At 44.7% G+C, this 24,728-nt stretch overlaps 1 protein-coding gene across 19 annotated transcripts; it reads left to right on the top strand.

The window, feature by feature from the left end:
* brd3b (bromodomain containing 3b) lies at positions 1-24,728 on the top strand. Of its 19 annotated transcripts, none has more exons than XM_063195297.1 (14): positions 1-334; positions 1,528-1,943; positions 2,351-2,488; positions 4,617-4,776; positions 5,209-5,405; positions 5,925-6,206; positions 7,544-7,669; positions 8,297-8,425; positions 8,720-8,938; positions 12,388-12,456; positions 14,697-14,953; positions 15,878-16,155; positions 18,613-18,741; positions 21,473-24,728. In XM_063195297.1, exons 2-14 carry the CDS (start codon positions 1,743-1,745, stop codon positions 21,586-21,588), a joined length of 2,301 nt encoding a protein of 766 aa, XP_063051367.1. In that variant the 5' UTR covers positions 1-334; positions 1,528-1,742; the 3' UTR covers positions 21,589-24,728. The 19 variants fall into 19 exon arrangements, with proteins under 19 accessions (XP_063051367.1, XP_063051381.1, XP_063051375.1 ...); XM_063195311.1 differs by having other exon boundaries at positions 1-342; positions 4,617-4,761; positions 5,212-5,405; positions 18,616-18,741; XM_063195305.1 differs by having other exon boundaries at positions 1-342; positions 4,617-4,761; positions 5,212-5,405.

Genomic DNA, 24,728 nt, shown 5'->3' with positions numbered 1-24,728 from the left:
GGAATGCTCTGTGCTTCACGCATCATGTAGCTACTGTCATCATCAATACGGCCAATTATGCATTACTCATACATTATGCTTTTTCACATTAATTAAAGCGATATGGAAGACTCTATGATACAGAGAAGGGAGTATTCCAAAAATGCAGCGTTGGGGTATGGGCACGCGAACCATTTATCTGCACAACAATGACCATGATACCGTGCGACATCTGCGCATGGGCATGGGACTATTCAACTACAGTCGACCCAACCATCTATTATGCTTCTTCGCTGCAATAAAAGCTTCCTGAAAGACTTCAAGCAAAACGCTACCGGAACCACTTCGGGGGAAAGTAATAAAGTAAAACGTATATATTTCTGATTCATGCTTTTGGTTTCAATTTTAAGCGTTCCACCTCAGAGGGGGTTAGATGTACACTTAGCTAACACAGCAACCTGCACTAAGAAGATAGCCGCTCACTGAGTCGGTCTGATGTTCGGTGCCATGCAACAATGTAACAAAGCGTACTTTCTCCCATTAGCTGCAATAATGCTGCGTTTAAAGGAAGCATACATGTTCACAGATACACTGTATCGCCTGGTCGAGCTCGAATGTGTGTTCTACGGTCAAGGATTTCAAATTAGCCCGCTAAGTAGCTAGCTGGTCGGCATGCACACAATGGCTCTCATTTGAGAGCGATATAGAGAGGCTTGCTGGCTCCAAGACCGCGTTAGCTAGTTAGCCAGCTAATAGTAGCCAGTATTACTAGCCAGCTAACTAGCCTGTGAGGTCGACTGCATTCCAGACTGGAGGTCCTATCTGTTCACTGCCCGCCATCTTTTAAAGAAGTAAATTCTGAATAGGTGCGTGCCTATGTCAAGCATTTAACCTAGATATTGTTCGCGGTATCGGCTCTGGATATATATCGCCAATCTCCTTGCTACCAAGTTGGCTAACGATGCATCTAAACGAGTTGGTGGAACTCCGAGCAAGTAGCAAACGACGTCTTGCATTCACGTGGCTGTACGTAGCGTAAAACACAAGTGCTAAACAGCTAGACATTTTGGGCAAAATCGGTGCAAATGTCCATTTAGTGCAGCGTGGTAAACACCACCGAGGTAGATAGCAACTCCTAAAGTTGTGCAAGCTGTTGCTTTCTTGCACTACAAGGTGTGTTCTGCTTGTTGAGGATGTGATGGGGAGACAGATGTGTTGGTTGCATCAAGGAGTTGATTGTTGTTTAATGAAATCATGTCTGATATGTGCGTTCGGTGCTTACAATATGTGCTGTTTGCTATTGATGCCATTCCATGCTGATTATTGGCAAGGTACTTGCATGCCCTAAAGTGTGTGGTACCAAACCTAGTACATTGGACTACTGTAGCCTATGAATTGGGGGATCAGGTTGTTTGCAAAGTGCACACAAGGCTTTGATCAGTTGTCAGTTCAATTTGTTGTCTGTGATTTTGCATCTGTGTTTGCACCTGTATTGTTAATCCAACTTTCTCTTTTATCTTTTTTTGTTTATTGCATCTGTGTTTGCAGTAGAGCGCAGACCACCCATCTCTGAGATGGGATGTGTGCATGCAGAAGAAGCCACTAAGGAGCAGTCAGGACCACACCACTGCATCACCCATTGACGACTGACTGACCTCCCCACCACCAACCCCTCCGTTGGCCCTCTCTTCCCACCACCCCATCTTTACTTCAGCCTCCTCCAAAGGAACCGTGCTGTCCGTCCTGTCCTGTCCCCGGACAACATGTCGGGCGAGGCCCCCGCCGCCCAAACGCCTCCCCCGATAACGAATCCTCCGCCCCCCGAGGTGGTCAACACCACCAAGCCTGGACGCAAGACCAACCAGCTGCAGTACATGCAGAATGTGGTGGTCAAGACTCTGTGGAAGCACCAGTTCGCCTGGCCCTTCTACACGCCGGTGGACGCCATCAAGCTCAACCTGGCAGTGAGTCCAAGTGTTCAAGTGGCCTTATGTCTATTATGATGCACATTTAAAAATAACTTTACTTTATTTTTTACGAGAGAGAGAGAGAGAGAGAGTATGAGAGTGTGAGATTGTGTGTGAGAGTGTGTGTGAGTGAGTGAGTGAGTGAGTGAGTGTGAGAGTGAGAGTTCAGTCCTTCTGAGTAGATGCGGGTCCCCACTAGTCATAGTCGACCAAGTATACAGGGTTTATGCATAAATAACGGTTATTTGATTTTTGGGTGACCGCCAGAGGTGGTTGTGTTCGTGTGATGGACATGCATATGGTGAAAGCACTGGCTTTGGGGGTCAGGAGAAACAAAATGGTACCACACGCACACTGGTTCTTCCACTTTTCATCGTCCTGTTTCTTCTACTCTATTACGACAGGACTACCACTCGGTCATTAAAACCCCAATGGACATGGGAACGATTAAGAAGCGACTAGAAAACAACTACTACTGGACGGCAGGGGAGTGCATGCAGGACTTCAACACTATGTTTACCAACTGTTACATTTATAATAAGGTACAGTAAGGTTTTGGTTTCCAATATGTTATCGCGTTATCGTTATGTTCTGAGGTGTCCTGAGATGTGTATTCTTCTGGATCATAAATTCATCACAATACCTGTATATATAATGCATAAACTCAGTTTTGACATTAATGGTTTGTTATTCATTTGACATTTGGTAAATGCTTGACAATGTGTGACATGTACATGGGCATGCTTTACAAGGTTTATCAAGTCTGTGTAGTTAGCATATCTACTGCACTTTTGTTTTCTTTTCTACTACCTGTATGGATATGCTATGTATTCCCCTACACAGCAAAATGTAATGTAGACTTGCAATACACCTAGTGGTGCAACCTGGACACATCTTCAGTGACTCTCCCAAGATCACTGGGTGTTTCGGGCCTTAGTCATACACCCTCAATCGGGCGACCTTTTCAACTACTTGTAGGGATATACTCTGTATCCCCACACTGAAAGCAGCTGCTGAATGTAATGTGATGATGTGTGCAGGCATGGAAATCCCTCACCTTTCGGCGAATTTCGCCGTTTTGAAATCAAAATGGGTAATTTCTGTGAATCGTGTAGATCCGAGGAGAAAATTTTAGGGGGGGGGGGGGGGGGGTGTCGAGCGAGGAGAAAAGTGTAGCGCCAAGTTACTGTATCATTGTGTAGCGCTCTACCGCAGAAAACTTTCCACAACTGACAATGACGTTTGACCAATCACAGCATTTGTTGCTGTCGGCACAGCCAATAACGTGAACCAGCTCAATCTAAGTCCCGCCCTTCATACTTATCTTTGAAAGCGTTTTAAACAGGTGAAGCTTTGGTCTGCGGGGCTGGCGTGGTTGTATCAAATATCTTTCTTTATAGTTATAGAACATCTCTGATTATAAGAAAATGTCCAAACGATCTGTCACAGATAGTCTACACGTTTCCCAGAGAGGTAGCTATTTGAGATCATGATTCTTGTTATGAGAACATCAAGACGCAATTTTTCGATGAGAAGGATGTGGATGTAGTTAGCCACAGAAGTTAAGCTGTTTTCCTAATAATTTGAAACCGCATTTGCCCTGCCCACGTGAAAAAGTATTTATTCTCAAAAGAGCTCCCTTAATGAAAGCTTGGGTAGGCTTACGGCACGTTTTCCTGACGGCTATTTTAACGGGTCTGTGCGCTACGGAATGGCGAAATAGTATGCGCTACGGCCGGGGAAGAAGCGCATATCTACGCGAGGCATTCAACGTCATGCTTCGAATGCTGCGGCTTCTTATAGCACGCACGAGAGAGAGGGAGAGGGAGAAAGAGCGAAGCCTAACTTAGTCAATCGTTTGACACACGGGACAAATTGATTTAGGAATCATGCCAAGTTTTTTGTAATCCCTTGGTAAAAATCTAGTGGAACACGGTCAAATAGTTTTTTTCACGGTCAAAGTTGGAGCTTTCCTATTCTTTTTTTTATAGGGAAACAGATATACTAGGTGAATGGACAAAAAATTCAGTAGTTTATCCAAACTGTGTCAAAGATTTTTTGTATTACAAGTTGTCTGAAATATGATGATTAACTGTTCAAACGAGATCACAACCAGGCAAGCGTTGAGGGGACATTGGATAGTGTTGAGAGGAGGGGGTGCTTAGTTGCCATTGGGGGGCATTAGTCTATTTTATTTTTAAGGGGGGCATTGGCAGGGTTTTGATGAGGTCAAGGGGGAATTTATTTTTTTTAAAAAGCCTGAGAACCAAAACCCATTCTATCTATCTATCTATCTGTCTGTCTGTCTGTCTGTCTGTCTGTCTATCTGCCCCCCTCATCAGACATGACAGCATGACAATCATGAAGTAACGAAGATGGTTGGCAGTTCTTCTTATGTTCACTGTCCCTGTGTCGCTATATGCTCAAAATTCATAGTTTAAAGACGGTTTTAGCAAAATTTTCTCCCATGGGAGACCATGCCCCCAGACCCCCCTAGTATGACTCAACACTATCCCCCAAAAACGCCACTGCACACCACACATTCGCGCGCACCGCTGCAGCACACGCGCCGCTCCGTGCCACCGCGCCACGCCGCACCTTTCTCACCTTTTTCACCCCTGACCCGTTTTCATGCCTGTGTGTGCCTCCTCGTTTCTTCTCTCTCCAAAGCCTGCAGATGACATCGTGCTGATGGCCCAGGCACTGGAGAAGATCTTCCTGCAGAAGGTGGCCTCCATGCCCCAGGAGGAGGTGGAGCTGCTGCCCCCTCCACCCAAGGGCAAGGGCCGCAAGCCCGGAGCACCGGCTAGCTCAGGTGAGCCTGAGACAGGTTAGTTGGATGGATGACGTTGTTGGAGGAGATGGAGAGAGAGAGAGAGAGAGAGAGAGAGAGAGAGAGAGAGAGAGAGAGAGAGAGAGAGAGATGTCGTCTTCATGCCAGACTTGGCAGATCTGTGATTTTTCCAACATTTTCTTGTAGAGATCAGCGCCTCTGCAGATCTGCTCCATCACGTCTCAGTGATTGTAGTTTTATCTGTGTGTCTGACTGTTTCTGTGTGTGTGTGTGTGTGTGTGTTATGTTAGTACTAGTAGTAGTAGAGTTACTTTGTTGACCCTAGGAGGAAATTCAGGTGTCAAACAGCTTACACATAATACACATAGTGCACATAATGAGCATTACCAGACAATCATAAACGCAGCTGACATTGGCGTCAAAAAGAAATGTGCAAGTTTCCGTATTTTGTCCAATGTTGTGTTGCAGCAGAGAGTCCAGCGGTGGGCGTGTCGTCTGGGTCTCCCTCCTCGTCCTCCTCACCCTCCCAGACCTCCCAGACGCCGGTGATCTCCACCGCGACGCCCGTGCCCGTGCCCACCATCACCTCCAACATCAAGGCCACGCCGCCGCCCCCCGCACCGCCCGCCGTGATGCCCGTCGTCCCCCCGGCACAGCCCGTCAAGGTGAGTGGCACAGCGCCATAACTAAAGCCTGGTTTAGACAGTTGGCGTACTGTCAGCGGGGGGGCAGCGGCAGATCGCAGACGATTCAGCCTGGGAGAAATAACGTTGATCGCAGAAAGGGGTGTTTTCAGCGCTAAAAGAGGGGGCGTAGTGGTTATTTGGGTACTTGATCTGCCGCTACTCCCCACTGACAGTGCGGGTCCCCCAACTGAAGGACGAGTCTAAACCAGGCTTAATCAGAATGGTCATTTTAACAATGGAGGTGGGAGAGAATAGCCCAGCCAATCCTTTAAAAAGGGCTCTTGTGTACAATGTCTTTTAGGAAAGCAATGAGGTGTACATGTAGACCTCATCCAGGGTTTAATTATGACCTTCAAAATGGGTATACCTGTTAGGCAAGATAATATAATTAAAATAAGCCATTTTACTTGGGAGAAGACAAATAAAGTTTGGCCGGTTTCGCCCATTGCCGAATTCACTAGAAGACAATAATGTAACCTTTTCATTTACGCCCCTCAGCTGCAGAAGAAGGGCGTGAAGCGGAAAGCGGACACCACCACCCCCACCACCTGCGCCATCACGGCCAGCCTCAGCGAGTCGCCCACCGGTGGTAAAGGGACGACGGACGGAAGCCCCGACGCCAAGCTGGGCAAAGTCATTTCCCGGCGGGAGAGCACGGGCCGGCCCATCAAGCCTCCACGCAAGGACCTGGAGGACGGAGAGCTGCAGCAGCAGCACCAGCACGGCAGCCGGAAGAGCAAGCTGACGGAGCAGCTCAAGTACTGCGACACTATCCTGAAGGTAGGCACGGCCGCGTGAAGTACTTTTTAACAGGGGGAGCTGGGGTATCCCAGCATGATACAATCATCAAAATATTTCAATACTAACAGAAAATAGTAACGTTAAAAAAGTGAAGTAAAAACTAGGGCTGGGCAACATAACGGTGCGTTAGCTATTGAAGTCATTATCGGTCGACAATTTTGTTAGCGTTTATAGCTGCGGGTTTTTATAGCTGTTGTTCGTTCCTTTTTATTTTGATAGCTCACAGAGTTCACACAGAAAACAACATCACGATCTAAACCAGTTAAAACCAAATTCAGAAAGACGTCAGCTTCTGAATGGACATTTTCTTTACAAAGTTCTACTGCTCTCATTGAGCTGCTCTCGAGCAGCATGTGGCTTGCCTTGGCAGCTCGCAAGGTTATAAAATAAATATTATCTTGTTAATATGCTAACCGGCTATCAGCTGTCAATAACGACATGCAGAGTGACGGCACAATCGGAATGAAGCGCAGATCAAAAAACCGATGGCGAGATATTAAATTCCTCACGCAACTTTTTTGTTTTGCATTAAGACCAACATCTGGTGCTGCGTATAGTAGTGGAAGTACACTGACTCAGGACACAGTTTAAAAATAATGCCGCTTTAAAAAGCATCTTTACTTCTGCCCTTTTTATTCACCATTCATATCTGCATCATCATGGTCTGATTTCGTAGTCACATGAACATGATTTATGATTTATGATTTTTGAATGACTTGTCAGGTAAGCATGCAGCAACTGTGTTAACATTATTGTTTTATGTCAACGTTATTGTTTTGAAAGTTACAGGCCTAATTGCAATCGACAACAGCCATTCGATTAGTTTTTAGTCGAGGAAACACCTTAAATAATGGCTTCAGTCTAGATGAGACAGAGAGGGGGTAGGAGAGTAGTCTGTAACTCCGCGCTCTTTGACGGGGAGATTTGATGATGGGTAACTAAGGCCAAAAAAGCTGATCGATGCATCTCTAAGTTTCAAATAAAACGGTGCTTTTGAAGCGGCCTTTGAATTCATTTCTGGGTTTCACGCATACCATGCAATTAATCATGATTAATCACAGAAAGTCACAGAGTTAATGCGATTAAATTACATACAAACTCCAGTCCTATTTGTTTTCATTCAGTGTTGAAGAGATTAAGATTCCATTGTAAACCACAACTGCTAATTAGGCTCTTACACTTTCTGGGTGCTGAAGTATGTTGAATATCGCAATAAAACATGTATCGCAATACAGCATGATAGCATTATATTGTGACGTGTGTTGTGGTGCGTATCGTATGTGGACTTATTTGGCCATTCCCACTCCGTCCTGAAGGAGATGCTGTCAAAGAAACACGCCGCCTACGCCTGGCCCTTCTACAAGCCGGTGGACGCCGAGGCCCTGGAGCTGCACGACTACCATGACATCATCAAGCAGCCCATGGACCTCAGCACCGTCAAAGTACACACACACACACACACACACACACACACACACACCAGTGCTTGACATTAACTTTTCACCCACCGGCCACTGTGGCTAGTGGTTTTCCCGAGTCACTAGCCATTCAGGTATTCTACTAGCCAAATATTTTATATTGTTTTTTTTTCCTTTATCATGATAGTGTACATCTAACCTCAGAAGATGAGGTGCTAAAGCAAGTAGAGTGTATAGCTTTCAACATGGAAGTATACCAAGCAAATAGAAACTGAGTTACTGAGCTTTTTCTTGAACTTAAATACAAACAATTGAAGGGGCAAACAACATAATATAGGCTACTACGATATATAAGTCATACCAAGGAATAAGCTGCCAGCCAAATTGGCTAGTGATACTGAAAGTATTACTAGCCACAGCCAAGTTTTACCAGCATTTGGCCGGTTGGCAGGTGCCAGTGTCAAGTCCTGACACACACTCACATTTGTGGCTAAATTTCATTACAGTACACTTAGCTGACACTTTTTTTAAATCACATCATCGCATGAAATAAAAATAAGCCAACACTGCTAACATTTTTTGTTGGGAGAAATAATTTTTGTGTCTTTCCTTTTCTTCTTTATTGTATTTTACTTCTATTCCACTGCGCAGAAAAAGATGGATGCACGGGACTACCAAGACGCCCTAAGTTTTGCCGCCGACATTCGGTTAATGTTTTCCAACTGCTACAAATACAACCCACCCGATCATGAAGTTGTAGCAATGGCAAGGAAACTCCAGGTAAAGAAAACACATAAATTAATGCATTTTTGGTTGCCATGTTAACCATCACTGCAAGAAAACCTTTACAGAATTCCAGTATACAGTATATTTAACCATGGGCCTTCCATGTGAACATGATACAATGAATAACTAATTTGGATTGTGTGCCTTAGACATGTTCAGACCTTTAGAAAGTTCATACAGAACCTGTGCCCCTGGGTGTATGTGTTTTTTTTTTCGGTGTGTGTGTGTGCCCGTTTGTGTGTGTGCGCCCGTTTGTGTGTGTGTGTGTGTGTTTCGGTCTTTCTCCAGGACGTGTTTGAGATGCGCTACGCCAAGATGCCGGACGAGCCTCCGGAACCCACGTCGCCGAGCGGCCTGTCGTCGGGGGGCGGGGCGGCGGTGGTCAGCAAGAGCACGGCCAGCAGCGACAGCAGCGGGGGCGGCGACTCGTCCAGCTCCGAGTCGGACTCCGAGGAGGAGCGCGCCACGCGTCTCGCCGAGCTCCAGGAACAGGTGGGTGCCCAACAGGTGGGTTCCCCATCCCCGACCGAACCAACCAAGAAGCCTCAACAACAGAACACAGTCAACCCAACCGACCAACCCAATCGAGATCCTCCTCAACAGCACAAAAAGGCAAACGTCCAACCAACCAATCAACAAAGGGAAGAAGGAGAAGAGGGAAGATCTGCGCAGTGGTCGCCCTCCTCCGAGCAGCCCACCTTCCCAGATCCCAGCATACTTTCATGAATAGATACACCTACAGACGCACATGAAACCATATAGACAGATTCGCTCAAATACAACCCACCCACCAATAAAGATCTAAGTTCTCTAATAGGGGTTTCAGGCCGACCAGAACGGAGCCGGTACCGGTGCTCGTGCCAGTTACGTTCGGCACTAAAGTGCTTACCTGCGAACCGACATACTGGGCTCTGAACCTTTCCTGCACGTGACTGTGTTACCCGGATGAGTATTTTGCGGTTCGCACTGCGAACCAACTTTCTGGTTCGCTAACGCTAAGTTTGTTGGCGTGAACACGACGGCCAGTTCGCAAAAAGTTTCGGGAACGAGCACCGGCACAGTTCTCAGTCGGCCTGAATGCGCCCTAAGGGGGGGGGGACAGGGATGATCTGTGCAGTGCTCACCCTCCTCCGGATCACGAGAACGCCCCCCTCCTCAGATATACACTACACATGCATATGACACCATGTAGATAGGTACCCAAAGACAACCCACCCACCAATCGAGATCCAATCAGCACCCAATATCTAAATAAGAGCTACAATGAGCCCGTTTACATTACCGCAATAATCGGGTTATTGTCCTTAACATGCAGTCTGTCAGTTGCACGTGTTCCACTCAAGTGTGTGACACTAACCAGGGCTCTAGAGTGCGACCAATTTGGTCGCATATTCACCCTATTTTTGTGAAAAAAAAACGGAGGTCGCACCGGTGCGACCAGCGTTTCGGGGGGAAAAATATGCAACCAAAGAATATGGATAATGCAACTCTGAAAGTCTACTTGGGTTCTGTCTGCGCCCCATATCGAGGTTTAAACAAATCAGAATTAAGGAAGGGCGGAGCCTTTATTTGGTTGGTCGTGGTCCAGCACAAAAGATAAACAATTAGCCGAGAGAGAGAGAGCATAGTTGAGCTAGTGCTATATTTAACATTTGTTGAGTCAGAATGATTGAACTTTGGACAACTTTTCGTGAAGTTAAAACCAACAAAATAATCTGAATATCCGGGCCAATGCTCGGTGAATAAATCGGAGAATGTGGCAAACACTGAGCGACAACTCGTAGCCAAAAAGGCGAAAGTATCGGTATTCCTGTTGGGAGACTGGCTAGGCCAGTTTCCCAGGCTACGATATGACAAGGGCGAAAACGTGATGCACTGCATATTGCAAAGTGCAGAGATGGGATGGCTTGTAACAGTTCGTTTGCCACTGCCTGCCAAACATCTCGCATTGAAACGTTGGAAAAGCACTCGCATAAAGAAAACGCTCGACATGCCGTGTCGTGATAAAGTGTTCCCTCTCCCCACTGCGGCAGGCAGCCAGCATCAAACAGGACCTCAGAGGAGGCCGCGGTGATAATTAAGTTCAATGTAGCTTACAACATTGAGAATGAGGAGATTTCATTCACGAAGCTGAAGTCAGAAATAAAATAATTGTCCATGAAAGACCTACAGCAATGATGTGGCGTGTGCCCAATGTATAGGTGTCATAGCAGACACTTAAAAGCTGAAGACGTCTGTGGAAATAACAGAGCGCTAATATCCCCCCTAATAGACAATTGCGTCGTCATGTTACTATCTTGCTGAGAGACAGGAAGACCAGTGTGTAGGCTATACATAGGGCACATGGAGGTGAAGCACCATGCCCAAGTTAAGCATGTAATTTTGACTTTGTGTCAATAATTTGCCTATTTTATCTTATTAGACTACTGAAATGAAAGATGAATACAATTGAATCCAAAATGCAAAAGTAGACTGTATTGCATCAGAAAAATAAGTTTAAAACTATCTTTTTATTTCTTTAAGGACTGCATTCTGTTGTTATTAACCAATGAACATAGACAGACAGCTATTTAAAATAATAATCATAATAATAACAAAAGGCATTTTAAAACCTTTAAACTGCGATGGAACGTGGTCGGAAATTTGGGTGCACCTAACTTTTGTGCTGGTGCACCCAAGAAAAAAAGTTAGGCGCACCAGTGCAACCAGTGCAAAAAGTTAGTCTAGAGCCCTGCACTAGCCAGGAATTTAAAGGTTGTGATTGACTACGTACTATCCTAGAATTTCAATAACTCGATAATAACCTGTGTAAGGTGTCTTGAGAAATCAGTTAATTAGCCAAAAACCTACCTGTGCAAATAGGATTTGTCATGAACCGATTACTCCACAAACCTGATTATAAACGGCTTACTGATGTGCATATAAACGGGCTCAATGTTAAACTCAAGAGAGGGGAGAAGGAGGGATAGGGACGATCTGAGCAGTGGTCCCCTCCTCTCCCCAGATACATAGAGCTACATACATGAAGATACACATTTACACGTGTACATGTTGCCATATTGACAGGTTACACACATACAACCCACCCATCAAGATCCAATTTCTCAGAAAAGGGCAACAGAGACAAGGGCACAGCTTAGCAGAGGTCATCCTTTTCAACAGACACATCCTCTCTCCCCAGATCTTATTTGCATGAGCAAATTCAAATGCATATAAAACCAGAAAGACAGGCACTCATACAAACACAACACATGAATAGATGTGAACACATGAACTATGCATGCATGCTGAGTAATCAAAAAATCATACGGGTACACACACACACGCCCTATTTTGTCATTTTTTTTCAACTTTTGTTTTTCAAATTTATTTGCAATCGACCAAGATCCATTCAAAGGATGAGGGATGAAGAGAGCTGAGGCCGCACCAAACCGGCCCTTCCTCCCTAGATACACAAACGCGCACAAACACACAGTTGTCTTTCACACACTTTTTCCACTGACTTCATGTACACATCGCAATCACTTCTTTTAGGCTCTTGTACAGTCCTCCTCTCTCTTTGTAGCGCACATTATTATGACGTCCAGACACACTTCAATTCTCTTTCATAGTTTTTTTGTCCTACGAAAGACTTTGAATATGGCTTACACACACCCCCACGCATCCCAACACATAGGAGTGGAAGTTAACCCTCTACCACCTACTGTGATTTGTGTTGGCATCTTGGTACATGGGTTGCATGCTGTGATTTTTTCTTTTTCTTTTAGTTGTTAAGTTAAGCTAGAGTTCATTTTCAACCTTATTAGCTTAACTTGTGATGACAGGTAGTTGTTTGACTTACATTGATGCTGTTAGTAGTTGTTGTTGCTGTACAGTATGTTAAGTATTGCTCTAACTTTGACGTTTTTGAGTATGACTATATACCCTGATCACACACCCTTTGGCTTTCTTACCAGCGATTCACTGTGGAGCACCCCAATGGTAACAGGGCGGGGAAAAAAAACGGGTGTGCCAAACGTTTTCAGGTGATTGACTTTCTCCTTCCCGCTCCCCCCACTTGTTCCTCACATTATTATTTTTGTATTTTTTATTTTTTGACTTTGAGGGTTAAAGCTAAGGTGGGGGGTGAAAGGTGAAAGGTTGAGTGACTGAGATGGAGGTGGGCAGAGAGCGAGACGCCCCAAACCGGCATGGTGATGGCTTGCTTCGTAGCAGCAGGTGGTGGTTGCTGACTGGCATGGGTGGTAGAGTTTAAGGATTAATTATTATTGTCATGTTTGTTGTTATTATTGGCTCAACCGCTGCCGACCCTGCCTGGACCCTGCTTTTGGCTCAGATCTGGCTCTTTTCCGGCCCAGGTCCGTGCTGTGTGGTGCCGGACCAGGGCCAAGCGTTTCTCACAGAGCTGGCAGCGAGCAGGCTTGTAGTGGCATCAGTGTGTGTTATCCTCCTCCATTTTTTAGTGGGCTTTTGTGTCCTATTGACCCCCCTAGTAATGGTATACATTAATTTTGCGTGTGTGTCTGTGTTTTGTTTGCTTTTATTATTATTGGATCAATTTTTGGTGGTTAAATTAGACGTTGGTCACAATGCTTGTGGTTTCATATTAATTGTTTTTTTTTAGAATTGTTCTTATCTGTCCTTTTTAATGTTTTTTTTTCCTTAAACTGCATCAATAAGGATGATGTTCATCCTTATTGAATGCATCTCAGCTTTAGAGTAATTGTATCCACATGTGTCTGTTATGCATCCATACTAACTTAATCTGTGTTAACTGTCAAGGTGACTACCGGTTTTGTGTCAGCAGCCAATTTCATGAGGCTGTTAGCCTGATTAGGTGGCTGGTCAGTCCTTCATGAAGCGAGATCACTGATAATCCCTCGAGAATGACTTTGCGGTACTAAACGGGTTTGAAAACGACACTCGTGTCCCCTACTACTCCCTCACCCCTCCACTGGCTAATTTACGATGTAACAAATAGAAAGCCTGAAGTCACTGCCTCTCAATTGCTACGTTTACATGACGGTTTTAATTCCGAATGAAATAGTTCAGTCGATTTTACTTTGATATTTCGTTTAATTCTGAATTAAGAAGTGTTTACACGTTTTCAAAGCGGAATTCAAGCTTTAATTCAGAATTAAATGGAGTGAATTTGGAATTAAAACCATCATGTAAATGTAGGAAATGGAACCCAACATCAAAGAACAAGTGGGGAGTCCTGTCCACCTCATTGACTAATTTTGTGTTTAATTTTATCGATCTTGGGTGCATTGCAGGGGCATGGCTTAGACTTTCTATGGTTACAAGTCATTTTTTGTCCTTTTTTTGTCCTTTCCTGTGACCTTCAGCCTCTTGCCCCAGTGTCAGCCCACTTCAACATCCCATTTTCAAATGAGAGAATGATTGTGTTATTCTCTCTGAATTTTGAATTGTGTTTTTGCAAGATATTAAATTAAAAACTATGATCTCGACATCATCTACGATATCAAGCCTTGCATCATCATAAGGCTGGAGGCCACTAGGAAAGGAATAGAGGATGGAGATTGACCTGCACCCTATATTGGGAGTAGCTGCATACCCCGCAAAACCATACTCTGGTCATTTCTCAAAACTGTAGTGCATGCACTTCCAAGTGTATACTCATGAACGGCCATCCGGGTACTTTGCTCTTAAATTTGCGTTACGCCCCTATATGGGTGAAAACAAACCGAATGTCTCATTGACTTACATGCTACATCGGCTAGCCTAAATGAACACATTCCATGCTTCTCCACGGCTGTTTGGCTATATTATTTGAACACGTTTTAGGCATGTTGTGCGTGAACAACGCTAGTCTACAGGTCCGTATCTGTTGTTAATTAAACCCCAACATCACCAATTGACTTGCATCGCCTGTTTTCCCCCACAAATGGGCGTAACGCACATGGAAAACGTCACACCGTTCATGAGTATCAGCCTAATTAGTCACGCCTAGTGATTGGATACTCTTTATTAGTCACGCCCAGTGATTGGATACTCTGCTGAGTTCACCAAAGAGTATCCAATCACTGGGCGTGACTAATTAGGCTGATACAATTGTAAGTGCGCGCACTAAAGTTTTGAGAAATGCCCTCCATGCCCCTCTCCTAACCCCTCCTTGGCCCCTGACCTCATCACCACCCCATTCAGCGGCAACCCCCAAACCTCCCATTTCACCAACCTCACCCCACACCCCCGTCCCACCCACCCCTCAGGCCGGCTGACCCTCTTCTGCCTTCCTCCCCAGCTCAAGGCAGTCCATGAACAGCTGGCTGCTCTGTCACAGGGTCCTGTGAGCAAACCAAAGAAGAAGAAAGAGAAGAAGGAGAAAGAGAAGGAGAAAAAGAAGAAAGAGAAGGACAAGGACAAAGACAAAGACAAGAACAAGGTGAAGGCTGAGGCGGACGACAAGAAGCCCAAGCCCAGCCAGCAGTCGGCCAAGCCCAGCCCGCAGAAGAAGACCACGGCACGCAGCAAGCCCAACAGCACCTCCTCCAGCTCCAGGTAACGTGTTCAGGTCTTCTCCTGGTCAGGGGTGTAGGCAACTTAAGGGTGCACCGTGCAAGATGGTGGCACACGGTGGCCAGAGTAGGTATTGCAACTATGCAGCTCATTGAATTGTGCTGCTTTTGCCAAATTTGATCTTTTCATGAATATTTTTGGAAATAATAAACCAATATTCACTAGTATGACCAAAACACAGTAAGTTTTGCAGCTAAAAGTGTCTATTTCTGGAAATTAAAAATGGCAGACCATGGAGAAGATCCCCTTTTCATGCATGAAAAGTGCAATTTTTCCTGCGGCTTTGTGCCTGCAGCGAATCACACCCGTGAGGTTATCCCAGAACAACCTCACTCCCACTCGTGTCATATTGCTTAAGTACCTCATGTTTCAGCCATATTGAATAGTGTCCAGTACAGCATATGTTTGCATTATAAAATGCCAACCAAACAGTACATACTGGGGCCGGTTTGTCTAGGCAGATTTAGCCTCAGATTTTTGGCCGTTGTTTACGCACCTCACCATCCTGGACTCCATTTCTCGACAGTGTCGTTGCTAATCGATTAGCAACTTAGTGAGGTACCAATGGGAAATTGCATTACAAGCAAGTAAGTTGCCAACTTCGTTAGCAACGACACTGTCGAGATGGTTGTTTATCACGTTCGCTATTTTGTGTTGCATAGTATTTACCCAACAAAGTTGCCAAGTAGCTATCAACAACACTTTGGAGACCTGGGTTCAGGGTTGTTTTGCTCCAAAGCCCTTTCGCTATTCAGTCAGGAACTTTGTAAGTTGCTAATTGGTTACTCCTTTACAACCAACAACAAAGTAGCTAATGTAGTTAGCAAGTATGTTTTTGAGAAAGCACGCTCTCCTATACCTCAGCAGTACGCAGTGCTGACGAGTAGCATACCGGTCTTTATCCAGGCAGGGCAAGAAAGGCGGCAAGAACTACAAGTCGGACGAGGAGGAGTCGCTGCCGATGACGTACGACGAGAAGCGGCAGCTTAGCCTGGACATCAACCGGCTGCCGGGTGAGAAGCTGGGCCGCGTGGTGCACATCATCCAATCGCGTGAGCCCTCGCTGCGTGACTCCAACCCAGACGAGATCGAGATCGACTTTGAGACGCTCAAGCCGTCCACGCTGCGCGAGCTGGAGCGCTACGTCAAGTCCTGTTTACAGAAGAAGCAGCGCAAACCCTTACGTGAGTCGCCTTTCTCCACACACGTAGTGACACCACCTCTCTCTCTCTCTTTCTCTCTCTCTCTCTCTCTCTTTCTCTCTCTCTCTCTCTCTCTGTCTCTCTCTCTCTCTATCACTTTCTGTCTCTGGCTGCGAGCGCTTCAACCGGCTTCTGAATGGCTGTGCTGATTTGGTCCCCTGTCCTCACTCTCTGCATGTCCTTTTTGGTGATGTGGTTTGATTTGTGCTCTTTCCTCTCTTATTACTCCTATCTGTCTCCACTGCTGTGGTAGCCTCTATTTTTCACTTCCCACCTTAGTATGCCATATTGTAACCACCTGGATGTGTTAGGGGTTTTGTGCTTCTTAAGGCCTCCGCACACCAGCTCCGACACAAGTGCAACGCCACACTGCTTTTCCTGACTTTTGATCACTTTTTTTTCTCTCCTCATTGTTGTTTTTGCCCACCAAACGTCTCCGACCTCCACCATCTCAGTTGGGTCCATTTTACCGTCACCCAACGCATATCAAACAAAGGCTTTTCCACTGCAGCTGCAAGGCAAGGAAGCAAAATGTGTTAGAACAGTGCACGCGGTGCACTAAATTCACCTCGTGTGTGTTCCGGTGTGCGGAGGTCTCTATAGTGTCTTGCCTGCGTAGTCGGCCTGCTAGAGGCTGTATTGTTGCTGTGTGGTCGAGTAGACGTCTGCGTAGCAAGTAGACAGACACACCTGCTCCTGCCGCTGGTCGCATGTATTACCAGCAGTCCCAGCACTTGGGCGGAGTTGGACCCAGAGGAGACGTTTTTGATTGGATGAGAGCCACCGTGGATTGTATGATGGTCAAGAACGGTGTGTCTAGAGTAGTGAGTGCTGTTGGCATGGTTTTTTGAGTGTTTGTGTAGATGTCACAATCTGTTGCTGTTTTCAGGCCGGCCACAACGATGCTTTCGCCTGTTCCCGCATGTAGGTTGCATTCAGTACCAAAGTGGAAACCATCCATGTTCATACCGGCTTGTACACCTAATCGCTTGGGAGAATGTCTTAAGCCAAATGAACCTGCAGATATCTGCATTGTCGTCCGGTGCCCAAATCCTGCGATTTTCAATTTGAGATTAGGTGTGGGAACAGGAACCGGCACAGTTCTCTGTCGGCCTGAACACGCCAAGTATGACTCCCAGAGGTCATTACCACTTTTCTGGGACGATTCACCTTTTTATCTGAGTGTGAATAGTTGACTTGACATGGTGTGTGTGTGAGACGTGTGCTATTTCACAGCAGTGTGAGCATCAGAGTGCAGTGTTTCCCACAGAAATTTTGGAAACTATGGGGGCAGCCGGGGTTTTTTTTTGGTCGGGGGGGTCGGGGGGGGCTTTTTACGGGCCTTTTGGGGTGGGGGGTGGGGGGGGTATTCACGCAGTGTAAATGCAAAATGGCAAAACAATGAGTACAGTATGACATTGGCGCATGGAGAAACTATAGGCCTACGCCTACATTTCAGCCATTTATATTTTGAGAAATAAGGCTACATAATACACATGCAGGGGTCTATGTAATGAAAAAAATAATAAAACAAAATAGGAGCAGACATAAGAATTTAAGATTGCTGTGAAATTGTTAACGTATAAACAAAAAGGGTCTAAGAGGGAAGGCTATGCCTTTTCCCCACACACACATTCTACATGAGGGGTGCTGGTCACAGGGCCAGTTTTTCAAAATTCCTCCCATTAAAAGGGCTGAACAACATATTACACATTTATGTCTATATTCACATTCATTACACATTCATTTCTATAGTATATGCAGCCAGATGTCTCCTCTGCCTTGTCAATGAAGGCCCGTCGCCTAACTCATTACAACTGTAAAACAAAGCCTGGAGAGTGTTAGTAAACTCATCCCAACTGTCCCTTCTCGGAAGGTTTTTTTTTTTTTATTGCTCCCAAACCCAAGTTAACTACAACAACTTGACAAGGCTTTTGATCCCTCTCTCTTTCAAGCACTTGTGGTTTTCTCTATAGGATGTATTTACTCCAGGAGGAAAATGCGAAGGAAATCGTAATTGAAATCGCTTTTAACAAACACGGAAATCGTAAAAAAAAAAAAAAAAAAAGTTTTTTTTTATTTTTTTATTTTTTCTTTTTTTTTTACATTTTCGGAAACTATGGCGGCCAAATTTTAACTATGGCGGGCCGCCATAGTTTCCTCAATGTATGGGAAACACTGGAGTGCTACGGGGATACTATTCTGTGCGTGTGAGTGTGTTTAAATGTAGTTATTTGTATAATCATTGGTGAATGCATGCGTGTTTCCAAGTAGGTAGTCCCTGACACAGTGGTGTGTGTGTGTGTATGTAAGCGTCAAATAGAGTCGTAGACCCTGAGACCCTTCCTTGTATGCGTGGGTATGAATGTATGGGGCGCGCATGGGTGCCCTGCCCTCCCTGTCTGACCACACGGCCACTGTGTGTCTCTGCTCCTGCAGCAGCGGGCACTGGGAAAAAGGGTGCCAAGTCTAAAGAGGAACTGGTGCAGGAAAAGAAGAGAGAGTTAGAAAAGCGGCTGCAGGACGTCAGCGGCCAGCTCAACCACAACAAGAAACCGCCCAAAAAAGGTACCAGTACCTGTGTTTGGGGAAGTAGGGGTAGGGGGGGCGAAGATGGGGGTAAGGGCAGGACGAAGGCCGGGGCGATGCAGGGTGAAGCGCAACCAGGGCTGGGTGCAGAACACAAGAATTAACCTTTTTTTCGCTTTGGTGTCAAACAAGCTTTGTTTCGAAGAGAAGCAAGATGCGTTTTTACAACTACAGGTCTCAAGCAGAGTGCGGTCGAAGATAAATTGAATCGAAGGTGTTTGACATCACGTGACTGCCGGATAAGGCACGATACAATCCGTTTTGGGGATAACGTAGTAGTACTTAAAGCGTGGTAGTGTAGCGCAGCACGTAGCTATAGTAACATAACGTGTAGTTCGATTGTCGGATTATGGGAATGCGTGTTTCGGGGCAAGGCATTATGTCATTTTGTCAGCATTGTGGAACCATCTTTTCATCAATAATTGTCATTTAAGGGGCCATCAGCGATTTCGAACTAACTTTTGTTATATGTGGTGACAACAACAATCAGTGAATCATTAGCTGTTTGAATTTTATGCAACTGAGGGAATGTGATATGTCCCTCTAACGTTCTACACCGTTTCTCAGAGGCTCACTAGAGGTGCGCTCTGATTCCCCCCGTCCTTGCATCTAGTCCTACTCAGGTGCTGTTTCCACGTAGCTGGATATTTTTATATGTGGATATTTTTTTTCTCCTGGTTACATTGGTTTTGGCCTTCCGTTTCCATGTAGCAGATATTTAAAATCCAGATATAACACAGCAGTAGAAAAAAATATCCCATTTAGGCGGGTGAAACGTATTTGTTACGATGGAGGATTTTTTTTTATCCACATGTTGCGTTTACACCTAAACAGGAGAAAAAAAATGCTGTGCTAAAAAAAATGTCCTGCTACATGGAAACAGCACCTCAGTCCAGACCTTTCTTTCTAGAAAAAGTAGGCTATCTTCTGCTAAACATTTGCCAGCATCACAAGTAGGTAGGATGGGCGACAATGGGCGAGGCCATGCTTCCAAGCTGAATGCATCTAAGACCAATCATGAAGCAAGAACATAATAGACTGTCGTGGTCAACTAGTGGTGGACCTCTATTTAAAGAAAGTTGTTGGGTAGGGATTTTGGACCGTTCTAGACACTTTCCTGCTCTTTCGTGAGAGATGCACTTATGTATGTATGCACAGCTTTCTGGATGTTAATTGGAGGCATCATTGTTCGCAGTTCTATTATGTCGTCTATCCCACCTTTAAGAGACACCATTGTTTTAATCCCCCACATTCTCCACTTGGCGTCATATTTATATAATCCTTTTCACCCTTCCTGTTAGATGCTATAGTCCTCTGTAACACGGGAACATTGGATGCCAGCTTGCCCAGCCTGTCACAGCAAGAGAAAATGTTTGGAAGAACCCTGCCATGCTGTGTTCTTGACCAATTTAACAATGGGGGCTCCACTTATAGATGTATAAGGGCTTCACTTAGTATGTAGAGGAAGACGAGAAGAATATTTTGGTCCTTCACGTTGCATGACTACTTCTGTAGGCTGGATAAGGCTGGATCGGTTCTGTTTTGTTGTGCGTTACGCTCTTCTTCCATACTCTTTCCTATGCATGCTTTTTTCTCCTTTCCTCCCTTCGCTACATTCTCCACACACATCCACGGTTACGGTTTGCAGGGGGCAGGGGTTTGCAGCAGCAATCGGGCAGCTTTCTGGTTTTCGGGTCTTCAAAGGCTCAGAGTGCTTGAGCTCATTGTTGCATGGCACATCATCACCTCACCTTACTTAACCTCACACTGCAATAATGCATCACATCAGCACTTCTCATCAGCATCTACCATCCCATTATATTGAACCCTCTTTATGCGCTCATTTACGATGGTATGTGCAGTTACCAGTTTCATTCCAGGTGCCATAGATGCTCAGATACTGTCGTGCTCTTGCCCAATGAGTAGGGTTTGAAAATAGTCTGATTTAAAAAACAAAACAAAACAAAAAAACAGGCTCATTGGGGGGAAAAAAGGACTCCCACAGCAGACATGTGCATTCAGGCTCTTTAGGCTGTCACTGACCCACGCCTTGTGGTTATCTCTGCGCTGTTTTGCATGGAGAGACCAAAGCGACTGTGGTGGTCGTATGGTTACAACAGGGTTGGTGTTTGAGAGGTGTGAGAATGAGCAGCCTGCATCCTTGCAGGTGAATTGTGGGTGACTACAATTCACGGATCGGACCTACCTTGTGGAGACCTTATATTCAAATCTCAACCTGTGATTTTTTTTATTTATTTATTTTTTAAGGCTTGCATGGCCCATTACGTAATTTTAGTAATTGCACAGGTGACAATGGCACAGCTTGGCTGCTTCATTTCAAAGCTGATTTTGCCAGTATGCCGTGTGTGGCCTATGAATGTAAGCCCATGTAGGATTCTGTGCTTCAGATGAGATGAGGCTCTTTTTTTCAGTAAAAGAAGTGTTGTTCACCCACAATGCACCATTCCAGGCTCTTTCCCCATTGGGACCATATCTCCACGACTGTATGCTTGGTGTGTTTAACGTGATCTGGTATCTTAACACATTGGTTGACATTGGTGTTTTTCCTCAATGTGTGCCAACTAAGGTAGCAGACGTGTTTGAAAATAACTTGCTAATGTCAATGTGTGTGCCTCCTCTATGAACCATAACTGCACGTGTGTAACGCTGAATTGTGTCCCCCCCTCTTCCTTCCTCCTTGCCCTAGCAGAGAAGGGGGGCTCTGTTCCGGCTGGCGGTCCGTCCCGTTTGAGCGCCAGCAGCAGCTCCTCGGACTCCAGCTCCAGCTCCAGCGGATCCAGCTCCGACAGCAGCGACTCCGACTAAACCCCCCCAAACCCACCCGAGTGTGTGTCTGTGTGTGTGTGTGTGTCAGAGAGTGAGAGAGAGAAAGGGGAAACGAGCAAGTGTATGTCTGTGCAAAGGTGTGCAAAAACCTACGTGAGCAAGTGTAACCGTGTGTGTGTGTGTGTCCGTGTGCGTGCCTGCCCGCAACCTCTTATGTATTTCAGACTACATCTCCCAATCCCGTTTTTTGTCCCTTTTTCATTTCTTTTTTTAAAAAGGAGTTAAAAGTAGTGTGTGGTCATGGTTGTTTCAGCTGAGAAGAAGAAGCATCGCTATGGCAAGATATTTTAAAAATGTGTTTAAAAAAAAAAGTTTCCATACACAGAGGTAAGAAGAAGAATATGTATGAAAAAATATAGCTGACTCAAGCCGTGTCAGGGTTTATCTTGCTGGCCCTCAAAGGGAAATGCCTGGTATCACCAGAAAAAAAAAATATTTTTGAATTATTTTAGTTGTAGAGATGAAAGCAAAAAAAGAAGAGTTGCTGCTTGTTGAGTAGTTAAAACACACTCGTACATATAGTCCAAGAAGCTATACATAACAAAGAGCTCTTTTTAGTTTGCGTCTGTGTCTGGATCAGTCCTGGGAAAGCATCTAGCTCGGTTGGACAGACTGCACGACCAAGTGCTCCCCATGCCGAGTGGACTTTCAAACCTGTCAAACACCCTCCCTCTCCCACCCCCCCAGCTCTAACCTACCCCCCATACTTCAACACCACACATTCCTTACCTATGTGCTTCTACAGACAGTACCTACAGACTCGTATGACTTCTTTGGGACATTTCTGAAAGAAACATGACTCTAAAAGCTGTTACAGCTGTGAACGTTCGTTTCAGTTTGAGGGGAAGACTGCCCACTTCCCCGCCCTCTCCCCCAACTCCACAACCTTTTTCCTCCCTCCCCAAGCCTCCTCCTCTCTCTCTCTCTTTCTCTCTCTCTCCCCCAGACTGTTGACTCAATAGTTCTGGTGTGGGGAATGGAAGAGCCCCTCTTCGCGTGTTCTTGCTCTATCTTTGTCTGCCAGAGAATGGACTGTCTCTGCAACTGTAGCGAAGTTACGACAACATGTTTCAACACTGATCTTTTTTTGTCATTTTGTTTTTGTTTTTATTTTTTAAACTCCACCGATTGTAAAATTCTTCCGGTGATTGTGTGTCATGTTTGTCAGTATTTGATGTATAATTTTGTCAAATCTTTTTCTCTTTTTTTCAAAAGTATATCACATAATATTACAGTCGTCTTTTTTGTTTGTTTTGATTTTTATATTTGATTTGTCTGTTTAAAATATCTGATTTTTTTTTCTTCCAAGTCTGATGATGGCATATGTAGTTGTTCGGCCTGACTTTGTTTGAAATCCTTTTAACTCCTGTAGTTCAGTAATGGTACAATCAAATGAGTATGTATTGCTAAATTGGGAGCCATCTGCCCATGATTGTTAACGGGGCCTCAGCATTGCTTCTCAGATGGGAAAGGAAGTTTGTAATGACTGCTTACCTGAACAGTGGACGAATTTTGTGCTTCCTGTACACGTCATTAAGTGACTTTGTTCCATTTTTTTTCTAACCAATCAGAACTCTCCCATCTAGTGATATATATTTTTACAAGTACCCTATGCCATTAGTGTGGTACTGCCATGACAACTCGAGTAGCCTTGCCCCTTAGGTTCTCAGAGGGTGCTTTCCAATATGCGACCTTGCGTCTTCCACTTGTGCTTGTGGCCTCGCCCCGCCTTCTGGCCCCTCCTCCGTGGAGGAAACTTAAGTTACCCTGCTGTCAGCCTAGCCAAAACCATTTTTGGGGGACTATTCTTCATTCACCATCCAGTTTGCAAATGAGAAAATAACTTAATTGAGCTTTTGCAAGATATTGAAATGTAATACTGTTGTCAGTGATGTCATCATGACCTATTACTTCCTGGTACAAGGCCACAAGCACAAGTGCAGGATGCAAGGTGGTCACCCACAGCAGGTGGTTGGAACGCACCCCGACTCTGAAAACTGTCCATGTGAGCACTCGTTACTGGGCTGATGGGTTCTGATTATCTTGACAATTTGATCTTCAGCATCATAGAACAGTTTGTTTTCATACTCGCAACTCTCCTGTATCTTTATCCCCCCAGGTCTCTTATTTGGCATGTGCCATATTTAGTCCCAACCCATACTGATGAATGTAGTAATGTCTCAAGTGTTGCATTCTCATTAGATGATGCCGAGGATTTCCAGTGGGTTGCATTATATAACTTCTATATACAGTACACAACACATTGAATAATGTTTTTCTTTCTTGAGTTATCAGTGTATGTGTTATTGTTGCCTTAAGTGTCAATGGTAAACATTAAACATTCTTCAACTGAACAGAATCCCGAAACTGACAAAAAAGGGGGTGGGGTGGGGACTGTCAATAGTGGTTATCAAAGAACAGGGCAAACCTTGCCAGAATAATATGTTACATTGGGAATTTTTTAAACCATTGAAGCTATTCTGGATTTGTGTATTCTGGGTAACACAATCTAGTCTTCCTTGCGATTACAGGATGATTTTTATGTTTGTTCTGTGTTAACCTGATTACCACTACTTCATTTGTGTTTGACCCTATGTCCAAATAAGAGGATTAATCAAAGAAGAAAAAAAGATGACAGACAATTACTGTGATATATACATATATATATCCCACACTTTTCTACCCATGTATCTTTTTGAAGCAGTGTCTTCTGGAATAATAAAGTTGAGTTTTCCTGAGTGATGTCAGTAGAGTTGAAAGACTGAGCTCTAAATATATGCTATAAAATCTAAATGTATATTCACCACATATTAGTTTGTTTTAGTCCTGGGTCGAGATATATTAGTTTATTTTATATGATAAAAACAAAACTTTTTGTGTATTGCATGCCAATTTACAGTATCTTTCTTAAACTTTTTTGAACTGTTTATATTATGTAAATGTCCGTCTTAATCTTCAGATTCATAGTTCTCCAAATGGTTATCATTACAAGTGTATGATGGACGTTTAAGAAGGGGTTGCCGGGCAGACTTACAGAGCTAATGTTTGATGTAAAAGCTAACCTGGAATTTTGACTCACTGAGCCCTCTTGTTTTTCGTAAATAAACCAAGAAAAAATA

The sequence above is a fragment of the Engraulis encrasicolus genome, chromosome 3 (genome assembly GCF_034702125.1).
Source record: "Engraulis encrasicolus isolate BLACKSEA-1 chromosome 3, IST_EnEncr_1.0, whole genome shotgun sequence".
Taxonomy (NCBI): domain Eukaryota; kingdom Metazoa; phylum Chordata; class Actinopteri; order Clupeiformes; family Engraulidae; genus Engraulis; species Engraulis encrasicolus.
Note: the sequence above shows the minus strand (reverse complement) of the source record. Positions and strands in the feature narration are given on the sequence as shown.

Bases quoted from the DNA above. Each gene is read 5' to 3' on its own strand.
- brd3b (XM_063195297.1), top strand. From the start codon at position 1,743: ATGTCGGGCGAGGCCCCCGCCGCCCAAACGCCTCCCCCGATAACGAAT. The intron at 8,939-12,387 runs GTGGGTTCCCCA...CTTTCTTACCAG, and splicing joins AACAGGTGGGTGCCCAACAG to CGATTCACTGTGGAGCACCC. The intron at 18,742-21,472 runs GTACCAGTACCT...TTGCCCTAGCAG, and splicing joins CAAGAAACCGCCCAAAAAAG to AGAAGGGGGGCTCTGTTCCG.